Genomic DNA, 21,305 nt, shown 5'->3' on the forward strand with positions numbered 1-21,305 from the left:
CAGTGTCTCTGTTGAAATTGTTAGGATTTCTACGTATTTCCACAGCTTCCCATATAATCCTGGACCTGTAGTGTCTAGTGTGGGTAAGAGCTTGAGCATCTTGGAACATGACATCATGACCCGACGATAGAGCGTGCTTAGCTATTGCCGATTTGTCTGGCTGGTTGAGACAAATATTATGTTCATGTTCCTTGATACGGGTACCAATGGACCGGCATGTTTGGCCGATGTATACCTTACCGCAAGTACAGGGAATTTCATATACCCCAGGATGTAAAAGTGGGGCCAATTTGTCCTTGGTTTTACTCAGACTGTGAGCAATTTTAGTGGTGGTGCCAAACACTGTTTTTATATTGTGTTTGCGGAGGACCTTGGCAATTCGATCTGTGGTGTTGTGAATGTAAGGCAAGTAGGCAGTTCCCTTCATTTCTTCCTTCTGTGAGCTCTGCTTGGTCATTTCTCTGGGATGCAGGGCTCTGTGAATCTGCAAATCGCTGTAACCATTACCCTTGAACGCGACTTTGAGCGTGTCCGTCTCCACCTGGATAATTGATGGCTCACAAATTCGTATCGGCCTCTTGGCGAGTGTCGTGAGAATACCTTGTTTTCATGCTGAATGGTGGTGAGAATCTGCATGAAGATAGTGATTTGTGTGGGTAGGCTTACGATAGACGGTATGTCTTAAGGAGCCGTCCAGTTTCTTTCTTACTAGAACATCCAAGAAAGGAAGGCATCCGTCCGACTCCATCTCCATAGTGAATTTAATTGAAGGATGTTGTTGATATAGGTGGTTTAGAAATAGATGAAGTTTCTCAGGACCTTCTGCCCAGACCACAAATGCATCATAAACATACCTCCACCATATCATAGGTTTGACAGGCGCCGAAGCAATAGCCTCTTCCTCAAAATGCTCCACAAAGAAATTAGCCACTACGGGCGAAAGTGGACTTCCCATTGCCACTCCATCCGTCTGTTCGTAAAAATTCCCACCCCACAAGAAATAGCTGGAAGTCATGGAGTGGTAAAATTGTGATCCACGACCCACGTCGTTTAAGGAAATAAAGTAGCACATTATTTTCATTCATAGCCAAATACTTTTAAATAAAAGTAATTTGCAGATTTATAGAGCCCTGCATCCCAGAGATATGACCAAGCAAAGCTCACAGTAGGAAAAAGTGAAGGGCACTGCCTACTTGCCTTACATTCACAACACCACAGATCGAATTGCCAAGGTCCTCCGCAAACGCAATATAAAAACCGTGTTTGGCACCACCACTAAAATTGCTCACAGTCTGGGTAAAACCAAAGACATATTGTCCCCACTTTTACATCCTGGGGTATACAAAATTCCCTGTACTTGCGGTAAGGTATACATCGGCCAAACATGCCGGTCCATTGGTACCCGTATCAAAGAACATGAACGTAATATTAATCTCAACCAGCCAGGCAAATCGGCAATAGCTAAGCATGCTCTATCGTCGGGTCATGATGCTATGTTCCAAGATGCTCAAGCTCTTACCCACACTAGACACTGCAGGTCCAGGATTATACAAGAAGCTGTAGAAGTACGTAGAAATCCTAACAATTTCAACACGGACACGGGCTATCAATTAAGTAATACCTGGTTGCCAGCCATTCAATTTTACATAGGTAGTTCCCTTCTCTGTCTCTTCACTATTGTTATTTCATCTCAGTGTTTTCCAAATTTGTACGTTCCTCATCGCCAGATGTTTCATTCCAGACTTGTGTCATTTTCATACACCTGTCGATGTCAAATGTTATGTACACAAGTTATGTGAACCTCTTAGACTGATTCTGATGGTTTGGTCAGCTTCCGCTTCGAACACTAGTGCTGTGCCATGTCCGGGGAGCCATCTGGTGGCAAATGAACATCCATTTCCACTTCTATTATAACGTCTAAATTGAAAAAGTCATTGTTTAAGAAGCCTTTCTCGTGGACAGTCAAGATTTTCTTCTGATGACGCAGAGCACAGTTCTCTGTGAAGCGTAAAGATTTTCACCTTATTTTCTTGACACGGCATAAGTCCAAAGGGCTATATAGTATCATGTCTATAAGTACGGAGCGTGAAAGCATCAATGGCTAAGTTAAAATTTAATAAATTCAGACTACACTCACCACTTAACACTAAACTACACAATACAAATTTGAAAATATAAACCTATCAAGGATATACTGTTATATAATACTGTTAAACTTGCTATCTTAAACCCCATAGAGCAACCAATAATGTACACAAACAGATAAATCACGGCTGAGACACTCACTAGAAAATGTGCAGCCAGGTCTTTATTTATGTGGGAGTATTCCAACTTCTAGCTTCATAACCAATTTCTTCAGGGGTATATATTTGTTTAAATTAATAAGTTGATTATTATTGATCTGTTCTAGCTCATCAAATCCCCATCTTGGGCAAGGGCCTTGTCCAACTTTGTCCAAATTCTTCTGTCATCTGCAGTCATAATCCAAATTGATCCCACAACCCATTTCAGGACATAAGACAGTCTGATTGAAGGTCGTCCTCTGTCTCGCAGCCCATCTCTAGGGTACCATTTAGTTACGACCCACGTCGTTTAAGGAAATAAAGTAGCACGTTATTTGCACTCGTAGCCCAATACTTTTAAATAAAAGTAATTTGATGGAGCGAGTTGGCTGCACGGTACAGCCTGTGTAGTAGTTAGCTTGAATTTGGGTGATGTTTTGTTCGAATCTCACCATTGGCAACCCTGAAGATGTTTTCCATGCTTCTCATTTTCACACCAGGCAAATGTTGTCACTCCCACTTGTTTATATGATGGAAAATCTATGCTGTATAGGTATTTAAAATTATTTTGTACTACAAATTGAAAGGGAGTATCCATGGAGTTATGAAAAGTTTCATTTCAGCAGTTTCAGTATTTGCCTGGAGTTGAAATGGAAAAACCATGGGAAAATATTTCAGACTCTTTTCATTTGCATTTGTTTCCAACTTTGTTGCTGGACAAAGTTTTAGGAGGCAATAACCTGTGCATGACCCTGGAAATTGATTACGGCTTTTCTTAATATTTAACAAGCTATAAAATTCAAGCCACTTTGTGTACAAATGTGAAGACCTCAACGACATCAACGGCGGAGAGGGTGACCTTCGGTATGGCAGAGATGTTGGAAGAGGCAGCCCTGTACTTGGGGATTAATACGAGTACAACACACAAAGGGTACGACGGTTCCACATGTTAGTGGCGGTACCCCGACAGCGTCTGTTCCCCATGTTAGGGGCGGCTGAATCACAACTCACTAACACGTCTGGCAAGCGTGGATTTTTATTGCTGAACACCTTCCATAAACTCCTATGACTTTGAATTTTCAAACGAAACTACCCCAGGTGAGTAGAGTGAAAGACTCAGAATCTCACACTGACAACACATCAGTCTGCCTCAAGGATTCTGGGGGGAAAATTCGAAAAGAACGACTAAAAAAGTAAGGATAGCCACATACAACATAAGAACTATGAGACTAGCTGAACACCTGGAAAGACTAGAACAAGAACTGCATGACACAAAAATGGGACATTCTGGGCATTTGTGAGACTCGCCTTCAAGGAGAAAAAGCTGAGAACCTTCCATCAGGTCATGTCATCTTACATAATAACGGGGATGCTTCTGCACATGGGGTTGCTATTCTTATCAATAAAAATATCAAAGAATTCATACACAAGATGATTTGTGTCTCTCTCAGAGTGATATATGTAGTCCTCAAATTGAATAGAAAATTCTCCATACAAGTCATACACGTCTATGCTCCAACCAGTACTTCTGACGAAGAGGAAGTGGAACAGCTGTATGAAGATATCACCAAAGCGAAAAATTCCGAAAAGACACATCTGTGTATCTTCATTGGAGACTTCAATGCAAAAGTGGGTCAAAAGGAAATCAGAGACCCATAGAACATGGGTACATATGGACTAGGCAATCGAAACGAAAGAGGTGAAGGATTGCTAGAATATCTCACAGCCAAAAATCTCCATTGCATGAATACTTTCTTTAAAAAACTCATCCAATGAAAATGGACATGGAAGAGCCCCAATGGACAAACCAAGAATGAGATAGATTTTATCGTGACCAACAAGAAGAAATATTGTATAGATGTTGCTGTTCTCAACAAATTTGTTACAGGAAGCAATCATAGGCTAGTCCGAGCAACCTCCACACTTGACCTCAAACTTGAACGGTCCAAAATGACAAGGGGGCACACTTTTCCAAGAGTGGAGGACTTAGAAAAACATCATCATTTCAACAAGCTCTTACCAAAAAACTTAACCCAATAGAAGATTTGAAATACTTGGACGTGAACAAACTTAATGAGAAAATTACAGTCAGTATTCAAAATGCAACAAAGAAGATCCCATTGAAGAAAACTAATAAGAGGAGCCGACTTTCACTTAATACCATACAGCTCATTAAGGACAGGAAGACAATGGACAGGGATACAGCAGAATACAAAAATCTTAACAAGACCATTCGCAAGGAAATAAGAAACGATCAAAGGAAATTCAATAATAACATGATCATGCAAACAATTGAAGAAAATAAAAACATGGAGATTTTAAAGAACATCATGTCTACAGGAAGACCAAAAATTACAAAACTTAGGAACCAAAATGGAGAAATAGTCACTGATAGGCAAAACATTACTGAAGTTATTAGAGATTTCTACTACAAGCTGTATACATCAACCATTAATAAACTACCCAGTGATGATCAACTAGCCCAGAATTATACACATGAAGTAGGCCTAACACCGGAAGTAACCACTGCTGAGATTGAAAATGCACTTAAACAACTAAGGAATAAAAAATCCCCTGGGAAGGATAAAATAACTAATGAAATGCTGAAATTAGGTGGAAGAGATCTGCTAGCAGCCGTGAGAATACTCCTCAACAAGTGTACTAACTCTGGAAGAATACCAGAAAATTGGAAAAATGCTGAAGTGATACTTCTCTTCAAGAAAGGTGATAAGGAAAATTTAGAGAACTATCGTCCTGTGCGTTTGTTATCACACCTTTACAAGCTCCTGACTAAAATTGTAACCAACCGCCTCACAAGAGAACTGGATTTTTATCAACCTGCCGAGCAAGCGGGATTTCGTAAAGATTTCTCAACTGTTGATCACATCCATACTATTCGTCTTCTTCTTGAAAAAACCACTGAGTACAACATCAAGATTCATCTGGCCTTCATTGATTATAAAAAAGCTTTTGACTCAGTGGAGATTTGGGCAATCATGAAAGCACTTCAAAATGCCATAATAAACTCAAGGTATATAAAGCTCCTGGAAAACATTTATGATCAAGCAACAGTGGTAGTCAGAGTGGACGAAGACCTCATCACCAATAAGATCCCAGTTGGCAAAGGAGTTCGACAAGGTGACACAATCTCTCCAAAGCTGTTTACCCTTGCCTTGGAAGATGTATTCAAAATCCTTCATTGGGATAAAAAAGGAATAAAAATCAACGGGTTATATTTGAACCATCTGCGTTTTGCCGATGACATTGTGCTCATAAGTGAAAATCTAGATGAGCTAGAAAGCATGATCGAAGAATTAAAAACTGCCTCTGCTAAGATTGGTTTGGAAATGAACATTAATAAAACGAAAATACTAAGCCCAGACAGTCAACCACTCAAAATGGGAAACCAATATATAGAAGCTGTCGATGAGTACATCTATTTTGGACACAAGATAAAACTTGGAAAAGACACCCAACATGCAGAAATTCCTCGCAGAATAGGTATGAGTTTGGATAGCATTCCGAAAACTAAGATTCATCCTGACCAACAAGGATGTTCCAGTTAACCTGAAGACCAAGGTTTATAATACGTGCGTGCTGCCAGTTACTACTTACGGTCTGGAAACGATGATTCTGACGAAGGAAAGTGCTCGCAAGCTGCAGTGAACACAACGAGCCATGGAGCGACAGATGCTAGGGATCAGCCTTAGGGATAAGATCCGTTCGGAGGACATCAGGAGAAGAACGAATGTAACAGACATCCTAGAGAGAGTAGCAAGTCTAAAATGACAATGGGTAGGACACGTAGGTCGACAAGACTACAACAGGTGGACCTCTAGGATTGTTCTCTGGAGACCATGGGAACACAAGAGAGGCATTGGAAGACCCCAGAAGAGATGGCTCAATGACATAAAGCTGTTGGCTGGAACATGCTGGTTCCAAGTGGCTCAAGACTGAAGACGTTGGAAGCATATGGAAGAGGCCTATATCCAGCAGTGGATTGAAATAGGCTAGAAGAAGAAGAAAAGAAGGAGGTGTACAAATGTGATATTATTTCTGATATTCAGAAAAAGTCCCCCTTGGTGCCAATTGTATTCAAGGCTCTGTGAACAAAACACTTATCCGAGTGCTCGTAACATTTGATTTTGACTTTTACAAGCAGCAGACTCTTTTCATTTGCATTTGTTTCCAACTTTGTTGCTGGACATAGTTTTAGGAAGCAATGTGCATGACCCTGGAAATTGATTACGGATGTTTTCTTAGGTAGACACATCTCAAATTTCAGCAAGTTTGAACTCAACAGCAGGGGCTCATTTTGCCTATGGTTATTGTAAGTACATAAGTATGCTTGAAAATGACTGTGATACACTTGCCATGTCAGAGTCATCCAGGAGAATGCTCAGATTCATAAGAATTCCTACTGTAGGTGAAACTTGTCAACCTTTTCCGTGATAGTGATGGGTAGTAGGAAGAGACTGCATTTGAGACCATATAGTAGTCATGTGAATACCTGCTTGCTTGCCCATACATTATTGAAAAATATCATAAAAGGTAATAGTTTATTCATGTTCAGTACGTTCAGTTCACTCAGTAAACACTAAGAAAGGAACATAAATGAGCTTTTGTTATCTAATGCAATCAATAATTTTCTTCAGTTTTGTATTTAGTTCTCCTTAGGAAAGTTAATTTTGTTGTCATGAAATATTTCTGGGTTATAAAAATACAGCTCATTTATAATTAGTACCTCATGATTTTACAAGCTTCTTCTGTGGTACAGTGATAGTGTTGGCCATCGGATCCCCCGATTGTTGGTTCATACCCAAGAGAGGATTCTTTTAATGGTGTAAAAAGTTTTTCGACACTCCATGTTGTAAGTTTTGGTACCCTCTGTAAAATATCTCTAGTGACACATTTGGTGTTTACCCGACAATACTAATTAAAAACTCAGCCATAGATCAACCAACACAGATCTGATCTTTAGTAGAGTGGAATTCCGTCAAAAATTTTGAAAAGTTGGTAACATGTTGGTGAGAACTACAGTACGGAGGAAATGTGGTCTGACAAATTATATAAATAGTTACACTACCACTTTCGTATTTGGTATTAATATTGGTTTTAATACCTTTCAATACTTTGTATAGACATTTTGCATAAATTCATTTGTTTTAAATTATGTTACAGGATGAAGGAGAGAATATTGACATTTTAGCTGCTGGAGAAGCTGGAGGGGGAGTACAGAAGTCTAAGAGAATCACTACACGTTACATGACCAAGTAAGATATTTTACTGGTAAATTTGTTATTCTAAACATTATATTTCTACACATTGTACAGGTTTGGAAAGAAAAATCCGTACCAAATGACTGGAGTAAAGGAGTATTAATATTTGTATTAAAGAAGTGGGACAAGAAGATACGTGATAATTATTGATGAGTCACAGTCATATATGTCAGCTAGCAAAGATATTTGATAGGGTATTAGAAAAGAGAATGAGAAGAAAGGTGGAAGAACAATGTCAAGAAGAGCAATGTGGGTTTTGAAATGGTAGATCAACACTAAACCCCATCTTCAATTTGAGGCAGTTAATAGAAAAACATCGGGAATACAGAAGAGATATGGAGATGACATTCCTTGATTCAGAAAAGGCTTACGATAGTGTACCCAGAGCGAAGGTATGAAAGTAATGCAACACAAATGATAGAATATGTGCAAGCAATGCACAGAAATTGTTGCAGCAGTGTCCAGACACATATGGGGAGAACAGAGTGGTGTTTGGAATGAAACTGGCCTATGACATGGAAGTGTGCTGTGTTATTCATAATAATTATGGACGAAAATGTAAAGGAGACAAAGGTAAAATAGAGGGACAGTTAACTGAAGGTAATGCTGTTTGCAGATGATATTGTGGTGTGGGGAGCAAACAGAGAGGAAGTACAAGGGCAACTCGACATGTTGAGTTAGATAATGGAAAATTTTGGAATGAAAATTAGCATGAAAAAGAGTAAGACAGTGGTGTTGACTAGAGGTGAAAGGGAAGGGAATTATATAAATTAAAGGACAAAAACGTCAAATTCTGGAGAGCTTCAAGTACTTGAAAAGCGAACTGATGCAGGATGCCAGGGCTGGACATGGAGATCAGTAAAAGGATTCAACAGGGAAATACATTCTACCAGAGTGTGAGAAGCTTGGATTGGAGGTATGAAGTATCAATGAAGTGTAAATAGCTGATGTGTAAGATGTATTAGTGCTAAATACTAACATATGCTGTTGATACCTTGTTACCTGAACACTGACAAAAAGACAGGAGAAACTCAACCCTGCGGTAGCTGGAAAAGGGAAATGGGAACAAGGCCAGAATCAGCCGGCACAGCTATGATGACATTCTTACGGGACCTCCTGGGTAGTAGGGGTTTCAGGTGGGGAGAAACTAAATGGTCCTGAAGAAATTTCTCCTTTTACTTTCCATCTCTTCACTTTCCTTCTCCTCTCGCCTTTACTTCACCGGTATCCGTTTATCACATTTTATACGTATTTATATCACTTACATATTTGCATATTATACTAATTTTACTTACCTGTTATAAATTCCTGGCAAACCAGCGGTCTTCAACTCAGTACTCCATCAGCTTCTCCACTCAGCTAACAAGTTACTTGATAATTTGAGGTGTAAAAGATGTATATATACATATAGATACAGATAGTATATTACCCTTAACACAGATGCAAAGTAAGTAATATTTACCACAAAAGATGGCTCTGTCTTCTCTCTTAATTGTTGTCAACGTTAACTTCTAAGAGGAACAAAAATACATCAAACTCAAATCACGAGTTTCATTAACAGTGGTGCTGATTATTGTTTTTAAGAGGAAGTACAACTAGACAAAAGCAATCCTGTTCTGTGATGGTGCTGATTATTATTTTTAAGAGGAAGTACAACTAGACAAAAGCAATCCAGCTCCGTGATGGTGCTGATTATTGTTTTAAGAGGAAGTACAACTAGTCGAACACAATACAGTCGTGTGTCCTGCTCTGTGATGGTGCTGATTATTGTTTTAAGAGGAAGTTCAACTAGACGAACACAATACAGTCGTGTGTCCTGCTCTGTGATGGTGCTGATTATTGTTTTAAGAGGAAGTACAACTAGACGAACACAATACAGTCGTGTGTCCTGCTCTGTGATAGTGATGATTATTGTTTTAAGAGGAAGTACGACTAGATGAAAACAATCCAGCCGTGTGTCCTGCTCTGTGATGGTGGTGATTATTGTTTCAAGAGGAAGTACAACTAGAAAGAAACAATTCAATATTCTGCCCAGTCCCGGCCCATCTTACGAATTATTGTTTTGAGAGGAAGTACAACCAGCCAAAACAATTGAATCTCCTGTTCGGTGCTGCAACTATACTGGTATTTATTATTTTAAGAGGGAGTACAACTATGCCAAAACAAGAAGTCCATCTTCTGTCCACTCCTGTGCCAACAGATCCTGCACTTATGGTGAGTATCCATAAATTCATATCCTGTATTAGTGATTGCAATATACTCTCTATGTATAGTGTTGGTTTCCCATTCGTGACGTGATCTCCAAACGTGTACTTCCAAGATTAGTCACTCAATTAGCAATGCTGTCGCACCTAACCTAACCTGTCACTATCAGTAGTTTTCGGTGGATCACAGCTTAACCTGTCTCTATCAGTGGTTTTTGGTGGATCACAACCCTACCTGCCACTATCAGTGGTTTTCGATAGATCACAACCTAACCTGTCTCTATCATTGGTTTTCGGTGAATTACAATTGTTTTTGCAAGGGATGTTAGAAGCCTGTTGGCCGCATCGCGGCCTTAACCTGGGGGCTCGTACTCGTCAAGTTTGGGCGATGTCATGTCGGCCACATCTTATCGTATCATTAATGTCTCTTTTACGAACCAGTTAGTGAAGTCTTAACCCAATTTAGTGCCTGTAGATCATGTTACATCTTCTCAAACAGCCAAATATACCAGACCATTAATTTATATATTTAGCTGCCACTGCACTTCAAACACGTTATACATGACGTCATATAGACGCACGAACAGCAGCTGCGGAGCCCGTGCCGGTAGATCCTGTACTTATACCGGAAAATAGATAATGATGATGAGGTTGTACAGGTTGATTTTGTTCAGAACTGTTGCATATGCTTCTGAAGATACATTCATTGACATATAGTAGAACTTTGTTTACCCGGATCAACTAGGACTAGGGCCAATCCGAGTTAACAAAAATCCGGGTTATCCAGTGAATGACGGAAGAATGATAAAAAAACATGTACATCACCGAAATATTTTTAATGGAGTTTAGAAATTTTTATGGCACACTTTCACCTAAAAACACATACACTGTATGTACTGTAATAGCCTACATATTTTCACTGTACATAATATAGCTATAAACTAGTCGGTAGTAAAGACATTGAGCTTCTGCTGCCTCAATTTAGTGTACTGCTTACTAGCAGCGCGATCTCGCATCCGCTTTAACATAAGAATTTCATTTGGCTATGTTTCGGCTTGACTCTCGAAATAAACCATCAATTTCTCTATGTTTGGTACTGCTTCTGTGTGGGTCATAACCACAGCTGGTTCATCAACACTGTCTGAATTGGAAGCCTCTTCATTTTCAGTAACACTGCATGATGCAATAATGTCTCCCTCTGTAATCAGTTTATAACCTCCGTCATTGTTGATTTGCAACCAATTGGCAATGTCTTCTTCATCAACATCGGAACAGCCATTAATATTTTTTTAAATGTATATAAAATCTTCTTCCACACTTATTTTTTTCTTCTTCTTCAATCTTGTTTTTTGGCAAGTCACACATGCCGGGCCACAACTTTTTCCATGACTTTATCAAAGTTTTTCTTCCAACCTTGTCCCAATCTTCCGCAGTAATATAAATAACAGTCTTTGCGTTAAAAGATTTCAGCACCTCTACCCCACCATGCTCTCCTTCGTTCTCTACCAGTTGACTTACCATTTGCCTTTTGTACACTTTTTTTATTTTTTGTAGAACTCCTTGGTCCATCGTTTGAACAAGAGAAGTTTCATTAGGTGGTAAAAACGTGGCTGAAATATCATCTTTGTCTAGTTCATTGACAGACGGATCCGAAGGTGCATTGTCAATCAGCAAAACCGCCTTGTTAGGAAGGCCACTCTTCATCAAATATCTTTTTATTGACGGCACAAAATTCTGGACAAACCATTGTTTGAAAATGTCACTAACCATCCAAGCACTTTTTTGTGAGCTGTAAACGACAGGCAGAGAATTTTGTTTTACTTTTTTCAATGTACGGTGCTGGGGAAGTTTGTGCTTTCCTGACACATTACTGCAAGCGATTATGGTGAGGTGGTCTTTCCCTTTTTTGTACCCTTTCGCTGAATCTTCTACTTTTGAGGCTAGCATTTTACTTGGCAACATCCAGTAAAATAAACCGGATTCTTCAGCATTGTAAACTTGATCTGCATCAATTTTTCCTGTTTAATAAAGTCTTCAAACTCTCTTTTAAATTTTTCTGCTGCTTCAACATCACCTGACAAGCTTTTCCCAGTGATTGTAAGTTGATGCACTCCATGCAGTTTTTTCTATCTGTCCAATTTGGCTATATTTGAGCTATAAAACTTGGATCTCCATGGGGCAACTGTTTGTTCAAACTCAGTTCTTTCTGTTGGATGATGGGTCGAGGATTCGGCAAACCACGTTCTCTTTCAGCACAAAACCAGGCAAACAATACTTCGTCCAGAGTTTCTAGTTTAGCAGTTTTTGCTTTACACCGATTATGCAAACTGTCCTTGGAAATCATATTGACACAAAAGTCTTGAATGCGTTTTCTGCTTTTTTCAATCAGATACGATCGATGTTCCTACTCCAAACTCAGCAGCAATGTTCTTTGATGATTCTCTCTTATCAATTCTTGTTAATGCTTCCATCCTTTTTTCCAAGTCACAACAATGTTTTTACGTTTCGTTGCCATCGCGGACAACGAGCAAACAAAACAGCACAACGATACTGTACCTCGACAGTGACGCTAGGAAAACTCACGAACACTATGGAGATTGCAGCGCAACTGAGGAACGTTGTTTCTTGGTCAATGTCAGGTGCGAGGCGTGGGTGGGGGAAGGAGAGGGCTGAGTCACCAGTCTGCTGCGTAGCAACAGCAGGTGGGGTATAATAATAATAATAATTTCGTGTGGCTATTTCTAGCCGAGTGCAGCCCTTGTAAGGCAGACCCTCCGATGAGGGTGGGTGGCATCTGCCATGTGTAGGGAACTGCGTGTTATTGTGGTGGAGGATAGTGTTGTGTGTGGTGTATGAGTTGCAGGGATGTTGGGGACAGCACAAACACCCAGCCCCCGAGCCATTATAATTAACCAATGAAGGTTAAAATCCCCGACCCGGCCGGGAATCGAACCCGGGACCCTCTGAACCGAAGGCCAGTACGCTGACCGTTCAGCCAACGAGTCGGACAGCAGGTGGGGTGAGTGCACGCAATGAAAACACGCGTCAAAGTCGTGTGGTACATCGTGTAGTTAAGAAGTGTCCACCTCCGTAGCGTAGCCCTACTGCAGCTACGATGACTTCGCACAAATAGGTGAATAGTTTCAAGTCCGATCTGAGCATTGCAAGCACGCATCAGTCATGCTATATGCCTGTGTTTTGTAGTTAAGAATGTCTGTCAGTGTAATGGTTAGCACAATTAGCTGCCGTTCTCGGGAGCCTGAGTTTGATTCCCGGTACCGTACTGCCAGAGATTTAAGTATGGCAGGAAGGTTGATATGCAGTAAAAATGGTACATGCAACTCTGTGCCACCTCGGGATGAGAAATCGAGTTTCCCAAGATATTTTAAAAATTTGCGCCAGAACAAGCTTCTGCAAGCCGCCGATACGTGCTGTGTGACCAGCAAATATTCGATACATTGCTCTGTTTTATATTCATCCGATCGTTATAGTCTTCGACTGGGAATACGAGATGCGTTCTGTATCCCAGTCAATCTATTGTATATCGATTTTTTTGTGTTGAAAGAGACTGACTCTTGGATAACTGTTCGCTTGTTCTTTTGTTCAATAATAACTTTTTCCATCCTGTATAAAAAACATTTTGATCTTCATCATGAATTACAAAGCATATGTCATGTTGTAGTTATGAACAAGCATGTGAATTATGTTCGTCGCTTAATTTGCTTCGTATTTGCCACGTATTGCAAAGGTTATGTAGTTGTGGAGTAATGTGAATTGTGTTTGTTGGTTATTTTGTCTTATGATCATTGCTTATCGGTAATCATAAGTAAATCTACGAAAAAACATCAGGTGTTTAGGGAAACCTATTCTTCGAGTTCCCCATGTATACTGAAATCGAGAAAAGGTGACAAATTTGCCTTTTGTACCGTGTGCTTTTATAATATTAACATAGCACATGGTGGAAAGAACAACCTGGCTAATTGTGGAAAGTGTGTTAACATCTAGGTAATTTGAAATCTAAGGAACAAATCAGAAAATAAACAGTTTTTTTTGCCAAAGCTGGAGATAATGTTTGCGATGTAATGAAAGCCAAGTGTTTGTTAACTTTTTCTTTTAGTGGAACACATCATTCCATTGAGTGCAACTAATCATGCAGGAGCTTTGTTCAGCAAGATGTTTCCTACGTCAGAAGTCGCAAAAATGTATAGTTGTGGTCGCACAAAAGCAATGTATGTCCTAAATGAAATGGTGCGTTCTGCCACACAGGACATTGTTAGTTGTTTAAAGAATAGTCCATTTCCTTTGTGGACAGATGGAAGCAATGATACAGATTCCAAGTTGTATCCCATAATGGTTACTTTTTATGCTACTGCTCGAGAAAGTATTATAAGTGCTCTTTTATCGGTACCAGCACTGGAAGGGGATTCAACAGAGCACAAGAAAGCTGCTATTGTCACAGTTGGAATTAAAGTGCCAATTAAGAACTGTCTGGCATTCTGTTCTGACAATGCTCCTTTATGATTGGATAGAAAAATGGAGTTAACAGTTTTGAAAGAAGCTCATCAGGATATTTTTGGTATTGGTTGCAGCTGCCATCTAATTAACTTAGCTGCTGAAAAAGCTGCTGCAACTTCACCAGTTAGGATTGATGAGATTCTTGTTGATATTTTCCATTCTTTGGAGAAGAGTGCCAAAAGAAAAGACCGCCTTCAGAAATTTTGAAGTATGCATGGAAAAGAAACAAAGAAGTCATTGAAGCATGTGTGCACAAGATGGTTGTCCCTAGCCAGGCGTTTAGACAGATTATTATATCAGTGGTATCCACTTCTCTCAATTTTTAAGGAGGAGGTGGTAGTGTGAGCTCCAAATATTTCTGCCAATTTATCATTTCTTACTATTCACAAAGGACACAGTACATCCAATGACAAACTGTCTGCCAACTTTCTGCCAAATAAAATGGGATGTTCTTCCAAACGTGGCCCACCTGTTCTCAGAAACGTGAATCCCACTACATCTTGTGAAGAAAAGCTGTTTATGTTCCTTTCCTCTGACGTAAACAAGGCATTTTGTACTTTTTTTTTTTTTTAAATACATGTGACTACCCCATAATTTGATAAGATCAATACATTCCTTCAGAGTGCTTCTCCACATATCCGTGTACTGTTTAAATTAATGATGGATGTATTAAAACAGATGCTCACCAAGTTTGTGAAGCCAAGTGTAGTTAAACGGTCAGCATTGCTTGATGTCCAGTATCACCCAAACCAGAATCAGAAGGATGATGAAGAATTGGTAATTGGCATTCAAACCTCGAACTTGGTTAAGGCGCTACAAGGCGAGACAAATCTCTGTTTTTCTCATCAGTTAGAAACTATTTCTGTGCAGCCTGTGACTACATAAGTTCCCTTTTAAGAACGATGTCCTAAAATATGCACAGGTTGCTAAACTTGATGCCATTGAAAAGCACAGTTTTCTTCTGTTAATTTCTTTTTGGAGAAGTTTCCTGTTATTTTGTGTAAAAGAGAAATTGAAACAAGAGATGACGCAGTGAATGAACTCCAAAGCCAGTTTGTGGCTCTTCAGGTAGACGACTTACCTAATGTTGTAAGTAACCAAGCTACAAATGATTCAAAATGGGCACAGTTGTTGAATATCCATGGAGCGGTTGGACATTATAAATGACAGGATCTGTAGATTCATGCTGTCTATTCTTACATCACACAGTAATGCAGAGTGTAAACAAATTTTTATCCTGGATAGGAAGAAGAGGACACAGTTGAGGTCTTTGATGTCCAGTGGAACTCTGGAAGCCATTTCCATTTTGAAGAAGCATGTTATCCAAACACATACTCTATTGATTTTCTGAAGAAAGCAAAGCAAGCCACAACTTTAGCTGTTAAATCAGAATGGAGATGTGCATGTGATGGTGCAAATAATGTAAATAACTTGTGTGCATACGAGGATTGGGGCAAAAGTCATGGCAACTATTTTTTTCTTGTAGATATGTGAACGGATCACAAACATAGATGTGTTGTGTGGAAGTTCTGCAGGCATAGTGTGTATGCAGAACAACAGATGACTCTGTGATAGCTGGTAGTAGCGCAGCAAGGGCTGTGAAATCAGTCAGTTGGTGAGTGTCGTGCGAGATGGAAGTAACTCGTGTTGAGCAGCGCGCGTACATCAAAATACCCGTTCTTCGAGGGAGAAATGGAATGTCACAGAGAATTAGCGGAAGCCCTTGGGAATAATGCCTTACACCATACCGTACAGTAGCACGGTGGGTAGGAAAGTTTCAGCAAGGACGTGTGTCAACCAGTGATGAGCAACATTCGGGACGATCTGTCATTGTGCGGACTGCCGTGGCACGTGCCGTCATCGAGTAGCTCTTGGACAAAGACAGACGATGGATGCTACTGGAGTTAGAGAGGACGAGTGGCATCGAGAAATGCACTGTCCACAGGATATTGCATAATGAGCTGCAACTGCGCGAAATTGCATCGCGGTGGGTACCGTGTGCACTGACGGAAGTTCAAAGGTGGGTGCGCTATGCAATATGCTCCGACCACCTTGCACGCTGGCAACAGGGCGGCGATCAATTCTTGTCACGAATAATCGCCATCGATGAATTTTGGACCAGGGCATACGAACCAGAACTGAAACGTCAGTCCGTGGAGTGACGACATGCTGGATCACCAAGGAGGCAGAAGGTCCAACAGAATCCTTCCCCAGTCAAATTGATGGTGATCGTCGCGTATGACGTCAGGGGTGTCATTGTTTGCCACTTTGTTCCACATGGCAGAACAGTGACCGCACAGTACTACAGGGACTTCCTGGTGCAACAGATACGACGTGGCGTTTAGGAGAAACGTCCGGAGCTTGTGGACAGTGAAATAATCCTGCGTGACAATGCAAAACCACATAAAGCAGAGTGTGTAGGGCAGCTACTGCGACGTTGGGGGTGAGAAGAATTGGAGCACCCACCGTACTCTCCCGACATTTCGCCCTGTGACTTTGATCTCATTCGAAAGATTAAGGAACCACTACATGGTAGGCGGTTTGCAACACGAGAGGACATTGCTAATGGTGTGCGCCAACAGATGACCCGATTCACACATGGTGCGGCAAATGCTGAAGCAGATGGTATTCAGTGCCTCCCACATCATTGGCAGCGTGTGGTGTCAGCAGCAGGGGACTACTTTGAGGGTCTTTAGGCCCAGGTTTGTCATGTCAACTTTATGTGTACTGTGTTGTCATTCTTTTGCACCGGGCAGGCCATATTGCCCTGTATACTACCGTAATAAATTAGTGTGTTACCATATTTCAGTGCTATTCATTGTCCACACATGTAGTTAACACCTTGTCCTTTCATCTGTATATGTCACATTTTCCAACGGGACTGGTATCTTCAAGAAAAAAAAATAGTTGCCATGACTTTTGCCCCAACCGTTGTATAATTGTGTGCAGCAACATACTCTTTACTTCAAAGTTTTAATTAGTCGTATGCATTAACAAATTACATCGTGTAAGTAGATTTCATTGTTGCATTTTAAAGATATTTGTGTTAGTTTAACCGAGGTGAAATATTTTGTCCCTTATAATGTCATCGGTGCTTTATATTAAAGCTGTTGAACTTGAGTGAAGAAAATACATTAATTTTGTCATGTTTTACTGCATTTTGGTGCATTGGATTCCCGCGTATTTTGACATACGGGGATTTTACTAATAGGTTACAGTAGAGTCTCGATTATCCGACCTAAACAGGACCTGGAGTACGTTGGATCACCAAAAATGTCGGATAATACAGAATAACTTTGAAAATGAACTAAAACAAACAGGAAGGCTATACTGTATTACTATGTTTTGCTGTACTCTGTTTATTGACTTATCAGTTCAGTTGTATTATACAGTAGATGCAGTATTGAACAAAAACATGATAAATGTCTTACGAAAAGAAACTCGTCAACAATGTCTGCTTGCCTGCTGATTCAAGTTTTCTTGCTGCGAGGTGCCGCCATCGACGATAATCCTTCACTGTGAGTCATTGTTTTCTCCTTTTATTCTGCAATGCCTCGTTCTTCTTTATCATCCTATTTTCATTAGCATTCACAAAACCAATAATATCAGGGTCAGTTATTTCAAACAACTGATCTTGTGCACACCACTTACATCTTGAGTCGTAGCATCCTCACAGCCAGGAATGCAATTCAGTAAGGGAACAATGTTTTCCACGTTTTCTTGTACCACCTCCTCTCGAGGTTCAACTTCACTCAATACTTTCTAATGTCGTTGTTTCAACTTCTTTCCAAGACTGCGCTATCCAGTGTAGCACGTCTTTCATGTTGTTTCATTTTAACTTTTCTATGATGTCTTTGCCATTTTCTCTATCAGGGATGAAAGGAGTTTCCGCCGATATTTCCTCTTCAATGTTTCCAGCACACCTTGGTCCATTGGCAGCATAATGACGTCACGTTGGGAGGGAGGAACATGACTTTGATGTCACCACTTCTTAAGTTGCTCTTCATTTGGGTGTGATGGTGCGTTGTCCAGTAGAAGAAGTGCTCTTCTAGGGAGATTGTTCGAAGTTAGAAATTATTCTACATCTGGAACAAACTTTGTAAAAAAACAGTCTTTTAAGAAGTCAGCAGACATCCAGGCAGCCTTCTGATTCGTGTAATGGACTGAAAGAGCATTAACAAAAATGTTTTTAAATGTCCTAAGCTTCTTTGCTTTACCGATCATAAGCAATTTTGCTTTCAAGTTCCCAGTAATATTACTATAGGCAAGATCAGTAACTCTTTCCTTACTACGCTTGTAGCCAGGTGCAGACGTCTTGGCTTGGGCTGCGAGAGTTTTGATGGCAGCATCTTGAAATTCAGCCCAGTCTCATCACAATTAAAAATCTGACCACCGGTTAATCCTTCTACAAGAATTATTTCTTGATATTCCTTTTTAAATTTCACAACCTCACCGGATTTAGCTGACAGTTTTTCTCCACAGATATTAAGCTGCCTAATGTCGTACCGTTTTTTCCACTGATCAAGCCACCCAGCACTGGCAGAAAAATTAGGGTCCCCTTCATAAAACTCCTTCTGGAAATACACCACCATTTCTTGCAGAATGGGGCCAGATATTGACGGGCCGTTTCCCCAGTTTTGAGTGAACCAAAGAAATAGTGCTTCACTTACTTTTTCGTACTCACATTTTTCATTTTTTTTTCTAATTTTCAGTGCATCACTTGTTGCTCTGGTAGAGCACCACTTTTCAATTTCTTCCCTCTTATGTTTCCAGTCTCCCACTGTAACAGGTCCAGCACCATAATCTAAAGCCACTTTTTGAAAAGTTTCCGCTTTGTACAATCTCTTTAACCCACTCAACTTGTCTTCCACAGCAACAATCACTTTCTTCCGTTTACTCGCCATACTCACATAGGATATGAAAACTATAACATCCGCGCCCAACCAATACTACACTGAACAATGAAATGAAGACTCGCTGCACCTGTCCTTGAGGAAAACCCGGTCCTACCACATGACTGCCAGCTCTTGTCCCACGGTCGCACCCTCCGCACCGGGTGTCCCAGAATTGCCTCCACCTAAAGTTCAAATTAAGCCTACCAGTGTCGGATAACACGGAATGTCAGATAAGCGAAGGTCGGTTGAGCGAGACTCTACTGTATTTGGAAAGTTGGCAGGTAGGGTTGTTGCTATTAATATAGCAGGCAAGATCATTAACAAAGTAATATTTGAATATCTTGTAACTCGGGCCAGTATAGGTATTTTTTGGAGTGAAGTAGATTTAAAACTTGATAAAAACAATCCAGTCATAACGATTATTTTACTCGCCAACGTCGTCGTCATGGGATGTTCTTCCAAACGTGACTCACCTGTTCTCAGAAACGTGAATCCCACTACCTCTTGTGAAGAAAAGCTGTTTATGTTCCTTTCCTCTGACCTAAACAAGGCTTCTTTCCTACTTTCCTACTTTGCCCTTCCAGCGGGCCGGGTAGGGTGTTTGAAAAAGAGCGCCTTCCAAAGTTGCCTATTCAAAAAGATTTTGTTTCCCATTCCCAATTCCATCTTCTTCTCTCTACGTCTTCCCTCAGTTGGTCCATCCATCTTCTTCTTGGTCTTCCAGCTGGTCTTCTACATGTTATTCTCTTTTCCAAATAAGCAAATGGTAACCTTGTGCTGTTCATTCGTTTGACATGTCCAAACTATTTAAGTCTAGATGACCTAAGTCTTTGCTCCATCGATTCATTTATACCTAGGTTAGAGCGGATCACATAATTTTTCACGTGATCAAGTTGTGTCTTTTGGAGGGCAGTTCTAAGAAATTTCATTTCACTGGCGTGAAATCCTAGTACAATCCTTTGATGTTAGTGTGCATGTTTCGAGAGAATATGTAAGGATGGGAATGAAATATGAATTGTACAGGGTCATTTTTGTTCTTTGTGGGACCTTCTTATCCCATAGTAGGTGTCTAACGATACTGTAAAAGTTAGAGCCTTTGGTTACTCTGTTTGTTATTTCTATCTTTGCTCTATTATTACTAGCCATTACGCTTTCTAAATATCTGAATTGGTGTACTACTTCAATTTGGTGGTCCTGTATTTGTATGTTGCATTCTGTATTAAGTCTGCTGATTTTCAATGCTACTGTTTTTGATGGGTTCAGTTTCATTCCGTAATCATCAAACTTCTTACACCTTGCATTCAGATTATTTTGCACTCCCTCCTCTGTTTCATCTCATATTGCCACATCGTCTGCAAACACCAGAGCTTGAAGATCTTTATTACCTTTTCCTTTTAGTTCCTTTAAAATGGTAGCCATAACTGCTATGAATAGAAGATTTGATAAGATACTTCCCTGTAGTACTCTTTCGGTTGTATTGAACCATGTAGAGTGACCATCTCCAATAATGACACAGTTTTTGCAATTAGTATATAGCATTTGGATCTTCCTAATAAGGTACTCCGGTTCACCAAGTTTTCTAAGACTTTTCCAAATAGTTGATCTAGGAACATTATCATACTCCTTTTCAAGGTCCATAAACACAATAATTAGGTCTTTTCCTCTTTCCCAGTGTTTCTCTGCCAACATCCTCAAAGCAAATATCAGATCTGTTGTGCTTCTTCTAGCCCTGAAGCCATGTTCTTCCTCATCTAAGATAGGCTCTAGTACATCCCTTACTCTGGCTTCAATGATCTTCTCCATAATTTTAAGGCCATGTGATAGGAGGGTAATTTCTCTGTAATTTTCACTTTTCCTTCTACTCCCTTTCTTAAAGGAACTATTATCCCTTTTGTCCAATCTCCAGGTATTTCATTATCCTTCCATATTGTTCTGAGAACTCTATACAGCCATTGTATTCCTGGTGGACCAGCAGCTTTAATCCTGTCAGCTGTAACTTCATCAGCTCCTGCTGACTTACCATTTCTTATCATATGGAGAACTTGCTCTACTTCTGTCCATGTAATTGGGATATCTTCCTCTATTGTTTTCTGTCCTACATCCTCAACGGGGCTATTTAGGAGCTTGTCA

At 40.1% G+C, this 21,305-nt stretch overlaps 1 protein-coding gene across 1 annotated transcript in view; it reads left to right on the plus strand.

Moving 5' to 3' along the window:
• Polr2F (RNA polymerase II subunit RpII18) overlaps positions 1-21,305 on the plus strand; it is a 35,427-nt gene that overhangs the window by 10,036 nt on the left and 4,086 nt on the right. Inside the window, exon 3 of the mRNA XM_067142751.2 lies at positions 7,464-7,555. Within this exon, the coding sequence (XP_066998852.1) occupies positions 7,464-7,555 (92 nt within the window). The remainder of the gene's footprint in view (positions 1-7,463; positions 7,556-21,305) is intronic.

The sequence above is a fragment of the Anabrus simplex genome, chromosome 1 (genome assembly GCF_040414725.1).
Source record: "Anabrus simplex isolate iqAnaSimp1 chromosome 1, ASM4041472v1, whole genome shotgun sequence".
In the NCBI taxonomy this organism is placed as follows: domain Eukaryota; kingdom Metazoa; phylum Arthropoda; class Insecta; order Orthoptera; family Tettigoniidae; genus Anabrus; species Anabrus simplex.